Here is a 12,042-nt window from a genome sequence, read left to right as displayed (position 1 = left end):
TCAACCCCAAAGGTGTCCCTTGGGACTCAGAAATATTTCAAGAAATTTCTAGTCTTGCTGCTAAGCTCATGGGTTTACCAGCAGTAGGGGACCAAACACAGTATGATAAGACTTTCTAGACAGCCTTAATATATGGATTGTTGACTTGGTTTTCTTTCTTTTTTTCCCTCTGTGGTTTCTTTTTCTTGCAAGCCATCTACATATATATGACCCTGTAAGCATGTGTGAGTTCTACATGCCCATTGCTTCCAGACTGGGTTCTTCTTTATGCCTTTACAAGCATTCCCATTTCCTTCAAAAGTTTCCTTCACCTGTTAAGTGAAAGTATTCATATATATATATATATATATATATATACACACACACACACACACGTATATGTATGTATGTATATACATGTATATCTATTCTTTAGATTACAAGCAAGCAAGTATGTTTGAATAGCAAAATAGATGGCAGTGCAGTTTTTTGCACATTAAACCACAGTTTTTCCAAACACAGCGGCTATTGTAAATGTCTCTCTAGGTCAGTGTGCACTACTGGTATGTTTGCAGCTTCCTGTAAACAGAAGAAATCTCCTTTAATAAAAAGGAATTTGTAGTGAACAGACACCTCAGCTGTGCATTTTAAACCATTCATTTAACTACTGAAGTATAATGTGCCACCAGTGTAGTAAAATGCAATTCTTGAAAAATTCTAATGTCAGGATATAAGGTTTTCATATAATTTTTTATTCAGTTTAAAATGCTGAAAATGTTATCTGTAATAGTCTTTAATTTTGTTGAATCTGTAGGTAAAAAACTGCTCTAATTTTGCTAGACTTACTGAAAAATATTACATACCAGGCTTATATGAAGTACACCAAGATGCAATCATAAATCAGTTAATAAAATTTTCATGCTTTGATTGCTATTAACATGATTTTTCTTAAATTGATTCAGTAGAGAAGCACTAAGTTGTAGAAATGCCACTCTTTTAAGTGATGTGCATAGTGCAGTTATTCAGAGTCACTGTGAAAGAGACGACTAAAGCAGTCAGCACTATTTCTGGGTGTCATGAAACAAAGAGTGGCTTTATCCTATTGGAGCTGATCCCAAAGTACACTGCAGATCTTATGACCAGAGAATTAAGGTTAAGAAGTCTGTTCTTGTCAGCTTTAACTTGGGTCAAGGGTATTGTTGGTTAATGTGATTGGAGTTAAATATTACCTCTTTATTTCCCTTAGGCAAATTCTAAGCAATGATTTTTCATTATTTTTTCTAACATAATAGCTAAAAGCTCTGCATTTGTTTCGTTCTTTGGTTTTTGTTTTCTTTTAAGGTCGCTTGAGTTATCCACATCCGGGGACTGACAATCTTCTGATGTTAAATGGTAAGTTCTAATCTTATAACAGTTTCTAATTATCTCTAGCTTAGCTTAAATCTGACATGTTGGTATAAAATTATGCTATTTTATTCTGTTCCTGAATTACTTGCCTCTAGTCTTCAGCACCGATGGGACTGTTGCCATTTTTTGGAGTTGAATGGCAAGAGCTAATCTTGCAACAGCCTTTCATTATATCTAGCTTATTGGAAATCTGAAATGCTCATAATGATGCACTATTCTTTTTTGTTCTCAAGCAAACCAGGGGTATGTTTTCCAAAGAGCTGTAAGAAATCTGTTATACTGAAACAGGAATTAGAAAAATAAGAAGGCCAGAAACACATGTTTTTCTGTACTGGGTAAATAAAGAGTGAACTAGACACTTTGTATTAGACTCATGTGAAATAACTTTTTTTTTTGTTGGGGTTTTTGGAAGTGGCTTTGTCAAGCATGTGTCTGCTGTGAAATATGCTGAAGTTAGAGTTCATGTTCATGTTCCTCTCCTAGTAGGTCAAACTTCATGAACATCTGCTATTCAGTGAAGGCATGAACTTTAGCCTTTGTTCAAGGCTAAAGAAGGAAGCACAGCTTGGTAATCCATCTAAGTCAATAATAAATCAGGGGTTTTGCACACTATGTTTTCTACATTTGGAGAAATTAGAGCTGTAGTGCCACAGCTTCTTTAGATTAGAAAACATGGAAGCTGTTGTACACAAAGGAAGTACACTTGTCATTGACTTGATGAATCTAAATGTTAGCAATAGAGATATTTTTATTAAAAATATGGTCAGTATATGTTTTTTCAGGATTGAAATTGTGTGGAAGGGGTTTTTTGGGGTTTTATTTTTAGTTGCCTTGCCCGTTTTGCACAATCATTTACACTTGTGTGCAAATGGATGTAAAATTTAAACAAATATGTATTTTCCCTGTGTAACGCCGAGTAAATGTTTAAAATCTTAAGGAAATTAAGGTTTAGCTTTATACCCAGTAAAGGAAAATACTGCACAATGGACATTTGAAGAAGTAGATCCTTTGGTATTGAGTGGGTAACTTTAGGATAATGGAATATCTTGAAAAGAAAAAATAGGTACTCAACTATTGAAATAAATCAGTGTTTAACCAACACAGTCTTGATTCCTCTACACTGAGTATCAACGTGCTTGCTGTCACAACATATACAACATTTAACTTTCCGTATTTAACTATGGCTTTAAGACCTATTCTGCAAACTGGTTTGTTCAGGTGATATATGTGCAGTTGTCATTATCTGCTGCTGTACAAGGAAGTGTTAGATGGGAAGGTATTAAGAGAAACAAATTCTTCAATAAGATGGGTGCAAGAAATTAATATTTTAATTCATTTTATTTTTACTTAGAAGGTTGAACTTCTCTTTTTGGAGTTTTGCATGCTGAAAAGCACATGGGAAGTATTCTAACTCTGGAATAGCTAGGAAAAAAGGGGTTTGTTGTTACCATGGACACTAGGAAAACACAGTGGTACCAGTCTATCGTGAAACCTTACCACAAAGCTAGAAAGAAAATGCACTGAAGAATATCTTGCTTTTAACGCTGGTGTGGTTTCTCTTGTACTTCGAAAGGTAGCACTTAGTGTGAGTGCTGTCCGCTTAAAAAGCTGCAATATTATTTTCAGCCTTCAGTAGGTGAGATAAAAATAACAGTTTGAGTATCTAAACTGTGCTGCAGCACATAATGTTTAAAATTATGCCCTTTAGAATTTAATTCAGAGCCTTGTTGTAGACACCTATTCTGTATCACATAGCTGGAGTCTGATGTGGCTGTCGGTGCAGGCCAGTGCAGTCAGGAACACTCTTCAGAGCCCCTTCAGATTGGTGTGTCTTAACTGCAGCTTCGTACAGCTCAAGAACAGAAGCACTGGGAACAGCTTTTGGGAAGCTCCAGCTGCTCAAACTCAGCACAACCTTTCTTTCTTAGCAGGAATTGAGGGGCTTCCTCCAGATGTGCAGTAATGAGAATTATGGTTTGAACACCTATGAAGTTGTAGACTTCAATTTCCTTCTCCACTTAGGTGGATTCAAGCTAACATTTCCCTCTATCCCTGTAACTGATGCCTAAGAGGGAGAATTGGGAGAAAAAGAGTTGGTAATTCAAATACTCACATTTGTCCCTTAGTTTCTCAGTAAGTACTGTAGTAGCTGTGAGGAGGAGTAGGAATACCAGACCTTCATAAAAGCAAATCACAAATATTTTTAAACATCCTCAGTATGTATGCACTAATACTTAACACTGACCCTCTCTGAATTTTAGCTGGATTAATTTCAGTGAATTGGTATCTCTGGATCCCAGAAAGGTTCTGGCGTGAGCCAGGCTGAAATTGTGCGGCCCTTTTAAGACAAAGCACTTCTAGATAAAACTTTTTTTTAGGTAATTTTTCCTCTTCTTAAATGATAGAATTTTTTCCAAGTCATTTAAAGTGTGCTTACTGAACTGTACCTAATATTAATATTTACAGTTTTCATTATTTAAATTAATGAAATGAACCAAAGGAAACCTGATTTATGTGTTTTAATAAATTATGTATATTATAATTATATATCTGTTTCAGCTTAAGCTGTAAAAAAGGCAGTGCATTTTTAATGACTGTTATCTCTCAAAAGTCAAAAAAAAGATACTTTAAAATACCTGAGTACATCTTTGTCAGCTTAGAGAGAACATTTTTGAAGCAAGTAATAATGCAAGAGTCAAGTTTATTGGGATGTAGGGTGTTTTTCCCCATTACAGCGTTCCCTCCACCTTCTGTAGTTTTAATGCATTGAATTTTTTCAGTGGCTATTGAAACGTAGTTCCGCGTTTGATTAGTTTAGCAAGGGCATATTAGACTTCTTAGAGATACTGTAAGTGGTTGTGCTTCTAAAGAAAGCTGGTTTACTTCAAACAGAAATTACTAAACTTCCTATACAGGAATTGCTTAATGAGCTTCTGTAGCCTTTTAGGCATGCCAAGCTTGAATGGTCAGAGTGATGTCTTTCAGCCTTAAAATCTATGAAGATGTTATTTTTAAAGAAATCTATATGGAATTTGGGCACCCAAATCCAATAGAATAAAATGGGAATTAGGCACCTACCCCTTTTTAGTCTAGACTCTTGGGAAATTGTTGCTATAATTGTTTATGGATTTCTTTAAATTACAATTATTAATGAAAAAGGCTGCATCATGTCTCTGTCGCTATTCGATCGTTATGTCGGAATGTTAATGACAAATAGTACTTTATCTTTCTATAAACTTCACAATTATCTTTGTAAGAAGTTTGCCTGGTAGTTTTTCCTGATATACAACATAGTATTTTTAATTCAGCTCTGTCATTCAGTTGAGTTACTTCAATATGTGCATATCTTATCTCTGGTACATATTGGAAATATGTGTCTGAATAAAAGAAACAATACATTTGGTATCTTTGTGGTAGCATTGCTCACATAACGTACAAGTTCTACTGTCCTGATGTTAGATAAGCGTGCACAGAAAATGTATTTACTTCTGTCTTAAATTTGTGAGCTGATTTACATTGCAGAAAGGGGGATTTTAATTTTTCCGATGCGTGTAAGCTGTATTAGTAGGCAACTTCAGGGGTATAGAAAAATAAGGTTTTAGCTAAAAAGGGAATATCTTTGTTGTATATGCATATATATATGCATATACATATATATATATATACATAGATATATATGTTGCATATACAACAAAGATATTCCCTTAATTTTGGAAGGTTCCAGTGTTACTGGATTTCATTTTTGTTGGGCTTCATTATAATTCTTGTATGTGTTGCCTAATTTATATTTTCTAGAATAAATGTGTCTTTCATGCATTCTCACTCATTTGAAATCCTTCCAAGTTACTGGCTAATTAAAATACCCAGCTTTATAAACTAAAAGACAAATTTCTCTATGACTTACTATTTGGACAAGTTAAGGAAAACAGTTTAATCTCTCCTGTTTTGTTGCTGTAAATCAATTATTTGCCTACAGTGTCTGGCCTCTTCCAAAAGAGCTGTCTTCCCTGCAATTATTTATCTATAAACATATGCACTGATTATGTGTATGTTAAATACATCTGTGTAATCTGGATGTATAAATAAACCTGTAATTAAATGTATTTATACAGGTGCCATGCTCTGTAAGCATGCATGCTCTGTAAGGTGTAAAACATTATATGCATGTTATTCTAATAAATACAGAAATTCTGCATTTTTCTAGATGCAGAGTAGCACTAGATCCCTCCCCAGACTAGTTTGTAATCTAAATGAGCAAGACGGTTAAATTTTAGGGAGGAAGGTTTGCGATACAAGTAAAGTAAGTGATGTGACAACATCAGGTAGTTTTTCTCCTGTTTTTCATGATTTCATTGTTTTGCTGAAGCAAGAAATACACAGATAACTTTGGTACATCATTGTAATTTCCATATGTATAAATACTGCAGCATCTACCATTTGAAGTTCAACTGCATTGGGGTTTTTAACATTTTAATAACCCTTTTTTTGATTTTCCTTAAAATTACTGTTGCCTTTTTTTGAATGTACAAAGAAAAATACTTCACTTGTTCTGTAACAAAATATATTTCAGCATATCAGCTTGTCTTAACTATGAAAATGTAAGAAGATAGCTGAGCTGGTTTGGTGGGCTGAAAGGGCCAGAAGAGAAGAAAAGCAGTGTCCTGACACTTGTGCCTAAAGATGAATATTAGTATGCATCACTGTATTATCCTTTGAGAGAGACCACAGCACTGCAACCATTGCTGTGAATGGGATGCACTTGAATTTTCCTGCTTACTCTAGTTTTATTTGTGGATGGAATTACAGAGAAGAAAAAAAAAAAGGCATGTAGGGGTTAGGCGAGGGCTTAGTGACGCTACTGCTAATGCTATGTGGGAGTCACTTTGGCCAGGAGTCAGAGAAGATTTGTACATTCTGCAACACTGACACAGAGCTGCGTGTCTTCTGAGGGCCTGGCTTCAGGGACAAAATGTGTCTGAAGTTCAGCATCAGTCTCCCCAGCACCTTGTGAGAGAGCTGGTCACACATAAGAATACACTATTTTGTGGATTCTATTTTGATGTCAGAAATCTAAATGAAAGTGTTTCTACTTGGTTAGATACCCATGTCTCTTTCAGAAAGTGTTTTTTTTTCTGTTTTGGCTTACTAGTAGAAAGTTGGAGGATCTGAAAACCTTGAAGCAAAAACTGTTCCCTTCAGTAATAATAATTTCAGGTGAGAGAGAATAAATGTAAAAGCAAGTTCAGTGCAAGTTGGATAGAAAGATGATGACTGTTGTGTAAAAAATAACTGTTCTAAGGGAGAAAAAACAAAGATTTTTCAGAATTCTGTAAGCAATCCACTGAATTTCTAGTCAGAAGAGATCAAGGTAACAAAGGAATAAAAATGTTACGTTTAATAAAATTTTTGAAAACCCCTAATCATATAGGAGGTACCAGGATATAAGTATTTCATAATATGAGAATGGAACAATGAATGACATTTATGAATCAGTGATTTTATGCGTCTGTACGTATTTCAATGGCCCAGAACAACAGTTGCTTTTAGGAGAATTGTATGTACAGATGCCTCATAAAATCACAACAATAATGTCAAGACATGGCAGTCTGTTCCTAAATGTTGCTATGACATTATGGTTAATAGTAACATTATCTATTTGGATACTTAACCTATACTGTATAATGATTAAAGTATTTTTTCTCAGATACCGAGTCTGTGAAACAGGAATAGAAAATACTTTGTGGAAATGTAACTAAGAAATTACACAAAGCTTAACAGTTTCTGTATTAGTAATCTGTCTATTTTTAGTTTTTTAGCCTTCAGGCAGAGAAGCAATCAGTATGGTCTTCTGAACTGTAGCTACAACCATGATCTCTTTAAGAATCTTACAAAACTCCAAAGTTAGGAAAATCTTAGATTTACTTGCAGTCTGTGCAAAATTGTTGCTTTGCCTTTGTGCAGTGTTTTTGATACAATGCTATTTCTTGTGACTTGTGCCCTGATTTCGTTGGCTACCACAAGGCATCTTTTGTTTCAAACAAAACCTTGCAGTTAATTTTCTGCTAGGTCTTTTCATGAAAAAGGAAGGTCACGGCTTACAGCATTTGTGTTGTCACTGCAAAGGACTGCACAAACTGTTCCATGTGGACCAGGATGTTTCTGTGATTAATTTAACACTTGCTACATGCTTTTTACAGTAGTATTTTCCTTTTTACAATTTCAGTACCCTCTGTGTGTTATTTAGGCACTTGTGTAAGATACAAATTACATTTTGAGGATGAATTGCAAAGTTGCCATAATTAATTCATCTATAATTAACATGAAGTGAAGATGACGTTTAAAGATGTTGAAATATTTGAAAGGATGTTCTTTACAGCTGGTGCTATCATCAATTTAATAGTAAAATAGTATGGTATTTATGTGAGACTTCAATGCATTCTCATCTACAATTATCAGTACCAAGTACAGATGCAGATTTTTACTTACTGCTTACCCACATGGTTCTTCGTATCTTAAATATTTTAGTATGTGGGCATGATACAGTTATTTGACATTTTACAATTTGTCCTTTGTTTGCATGCAGCGAGGAGTTATGGGCGAAGACGAGGTAATTCACTTCTATTTGTTACAGTTCAATTAATTCTGATCTGTTACTGATCATTATGATTAATTAATCCAGATTGTTGATTGTAATTGCTTATCTGCATGTTGTCTTAGTTTGGGGAAGATGGAGGGTGTGAGGGAAGGAGGAGTGCAGTCTGGATTGTTATGATCATTGTTCTCTTAGTTTCTGAATTGGAAATATTTTAACCCATTAAAAACTGCAGTTCTAATCATAATTTAGTTCATGCTAATGGCTACTGCTTGCAGTCATTGCCCCCTTTAAAAGTATACAGTTTGCTAGTTGTCCTTCTAACTCATCTCCTTTTGCTTCTGTAGAAGCAGTAATGTACAGAGTAAAAACTAAAAGCCTTTCATAAACTTAGCCAGAAATCTAGTAGACTGCTCTTAGAAGTAGTAAACAGATCTTCATAGTATAAGCAAATACATGCTCACTAACCTTGAAAAAGCTGTATGGTTTTAACTACAATAGGTTGTGACCTGAAGTTATTATAAAGACCATGTAAAACATGCAAAAAAAAAACCTGCCAAGATCTTTGGTAGCTTTTGGTATTCACCACATATACATCAGTTCATGTGTCTGTCTTGGTTTCTGCATTGGTTCATAACTGATTGCTTGGTAGCCATAATCTAGAGAAGGATGATGATGTAGATCATGGTCAGTGGATATAAGAGTACAATTGTTTTGACAATTCCTGTCAGATTCTGCTTGTTTTGTTACTTTCATAAAACAAAAAGAAACAAGTGTTTAGAAGGGCTTATCCTTTTTCTTCATAACATCAGGAGAGATGTGAAAGCCTACTGAAATGGAAAAACAAATCACCATTTTGCTTTCTTTATCTGAGAGACATTTAAAAGTGAAGAGGATGGGGAATAAAGTATTAGGAGTCATATAGACCATATTACTCTGAAAGTGTTTATCCATTGTCCTTCATGCCACCTTAGCTCTAAGAGGAATATAGTGCTTTTGGCAAACCTTTACCCACATTAAAGTAAAACTGAGCTCTCTGGTATAACTTCAGAACATGTTCTCCTGGTTTTATTTGTAAAGAACAATTCTCATTGTTCTTAGATTTTAACATGGGTCTGTGGGTAAAAATAAATTACTCTGAGGATTATTCTGTGACTATTTTCCCTGTTATATACTTGTTTATATTGTAAGTTTTATTGTCTAAGAAGCACTTCTTATAAACCAAGATAAATTAAAGTAATTTTAGGTTTAAGATGCTGAGACTAACTCTCCTGTATTAGTAGAATGTCTTAAAATTTCCACTTTGCAGTTTCCTGCAGGTTCCTGCAATATGAGTCTTACTTCTTCCATTATTGCACTTAACTCCTGTCACTGTCATTATGGTAACAGCTCCATCTTCTCCATCATTCACATTAGTAATTCAGAAATTCATTGCATCCCCCTTTTTTGGTTGTGCAGCCAAATCTTACTACTTGTTCATATACATCTTTAAAATTTGATCATTCTTACTTGTCTTCATAACTCAAATTCATATCCACATTATGCAGCTGCTACAGTCTTCTGAGATTCGGTCTTGCTCCTCTTGTGCCTAAATAGGTGATACGCAAGAAGAATCTGCTTGCCTGCTTCATCCAGCTATGTTAGCTTTGTGTCTCCCTTGCTTGCTCACTTTTCTGCCCCATTGAGCACCAGCTACATGCTTCCACTTTCTAAGGCACTCTGCTGATGTGTTACAGACCTGTTGTGTCCTTTCGATATGCTCCCCACTAGTCATTCTCAAACATGCCTATCACCAATTCTAATGGAAAGGAGGAGCCTACTACAGCTTTCTGCATTTGCTGTACTCCTCTCCATCAGATGCCTGCTGAAGACACAGATATGCCACCATAAAAATGATGTAGTTAACAGTCTTTGTTACTTGGTACATTCCTGCAGTCCTGCTTTTAATTCTGTGCTCCTTGTGGTATTTTATGATATTTGGTTGTTTTATATCATCCTATGTTTTCATTCCGTTTTTCATTGAGATACAATAGAAGGGTCACTAGGCATTACCATAACATAGGTTATTTGTCATAACATTTGCTGTATGTTCTCCAGCCTTGTCTTTTAACCACCTGATTTCTCAGATGGTCTTCTGGAAATGAAGGGCTTTCCTACTGCTCTCAGCCCCAGCTGGTCAGCACTGGATCTGCTGGTGTTTCTAAGCAGGCTTTTCTGGTAATGTCCCCCTGAGTGGGGAGAATTAAAGACTGCAGTACTGCTTACAGCCAAAGTACTGCAGACTCAGCTGTCAGGGACCTACTGCTCCTGCCTATGGGTTTTCAGTGGGTGAATCTGGAAGAAGTTGGCCATTTAAGATTAAAAACTAGCTTGTTTCCCAAAAGTGTGCTGAGTGTTTTTTGGTTTGGCTTCTTGCTTCTTTTGGGAAAACAGTTGAATGAATTAATAATTATTTTTTAAGTGAGTGGCAAACAGGAAAAAATGGCATTTCAGAAGAAGTGGTGATGTGGACTATCTGTTTTGCTTCACAAATTCCTTCTTTTGGGGCTTTTTGCAGTTAAAAGACTGACTTCTGATTTTGAAACTGCCATTAATCTTAATGTTGCTGACCTAAAGCAATAAAAGATTAAATATGCCAAGATGAATATCCTGGTCTTCTGAATTTTTTTTTTGTTTGGAGTTCTATAAAATTTGTAAATGTGAAATAGGGAAGAAATAAATGGAAATATGAAATAGGGAAGAATTACCATATTTTCACTTCCCTCTGCCCTCTGAGTGTCTGTTTGGGTCAGATTGCATTTGCAAAGCCATCCTGTGAACTTCCAGATTTTACACTTGCTTTGCAGGGTAACAGTAAACTCACTGCTACATGTTAGGAACCACCACAAGGCTTCCCTCCAAAACTGTGGTAAATTGAGAGTGAGAAGGATAAATCAGCACTGTGACTCATTTTTCAAGTGTTACGTTTTGCACATTTACTAAAATTCTCTTACTTTCTTAGAAATTGAATCTATTCTTAATATCAGCATCAGATACCTTTAGAAGATATACCTGTTTGAAACTTGTTATTGTGACCATAATGTTTCTGTTTCCGAATTCAATTAAGGGTTTTAGACATGCAGTAGTCAGTCATTCAGGTGGAAGAAGTTATCAGTTTATTTTGTAGCTAAACCAAAGGCAGACTAATGAACGTACTTAAGCAATCTGTAGTATTTTCTCTTCATAAATAATAACCCTTTGTTTAAAATAAAATTACTACTTTCCTGCCGGATGCAGCAGAGCAACTACCATATAATATAGTATGAATTATTACACTTGGAGTGATGTCAGCTTGCAATCTTGAAATTCCATTTTGAAGTTTAATTTTTTCATTCTCTTAATTTTCTTTAAACTAATGTCAACTTTTCTAATATCTTCATATTTTTATTTTGACTCTCCAGACTGCTATTCCTCCATTCCCTAAAATTACACAACCACGTACTGCCACAAAATTATTTTAATGCACATTACTATCTTTTCTTTTTAAGGCCGTTCTTCCCTCTTCCCAATAGATGATGGCTTGCTGGACGATGGTCATAGTGATCAAGTTGGAGTCCTGAATTCCCCTACCTGCTATTCAGCTCATCAGAACGGAGAACGAATTGAGCGTTTTTCTCGGAAAGTGTTTGTTGGAGGTCTTCCACCAGATATCGATGAAGGTGAGCTGCCTGAAAACTAAGCAGACTTGAGTTTGGAGGGAGAGACAAAGAGAGGTCATGAAAAACCTGACTGAAGTAGTAAAAATAAGGCACTCAGCAAAATAATGTGGTGCAAAAGGCTATAACTATATGTTCTTTGTATAAGTTGATGGGTGTGTTGAGCTTAATATCATCTCTTCCTGGTTTTGGGATGGTGCAGTTGTTTCTGATCCTACACTTGCAGATCACGGAGCTGCATGTAATGCCTGGAGTGTGTGTTCCTGCTTATCTTGTATATTCCTTTCAAATACATCTTTCCTTTCAAATGATCTCAGCCCCCCTCTATCTGTGCCTGCCTTATTTTGTATTAATAGAAAACTTCCACTC

The 12,042-nt window shown here is 35.5% G+C and overlaps 1 protein-coding gene across 2 annotated transcripts in view; it reads left to right on the top strand.

Moving 5' to 3' along the window:
- Nucleotides 1-12,042, top strand: part of CPEB2 (cytoplasmic polyadenylation element binding protein 2) — a 53,173-nt gene that overhangs the window by 21,219 nt on the left and 19,912 nt on the right. For both annotated transcript variants that reach the window (XM_082282709.1, XM_082282710.1), the window contains exons 4-5: nucleotides 1,321-1,371; nucleotides 11,506-11,676. In XM_082282709.1, the coding sequence (XP_082138835.1) occupies nucleotides 1,321-1,371; nucleotides 11,506-11,676 (222 nt within the window). The remainder of the gene's footprint in view (nucleotides 1-1,320; nucleotides 1,372-11,505; nucleotides 11,677-12,042) is intronic.

Source organism: Coloeus monedula (genome assembly GCF_965178545.1).
Source record: "Coloeus monedula genome assembly, chromosome: 5".
Taxonomy (NCBI): domain Eukaryota; kingdom Metazoa; phylum Chordata; class Aves; order Passeriformes; family Corvidae; genus Coloeus; species Coloeus monedula.
The sequence above is the reverse complement of the archived record's forward strand: the minus strand, read 5'-3'. Positions and strand labels throughout refer to the sequence as shown.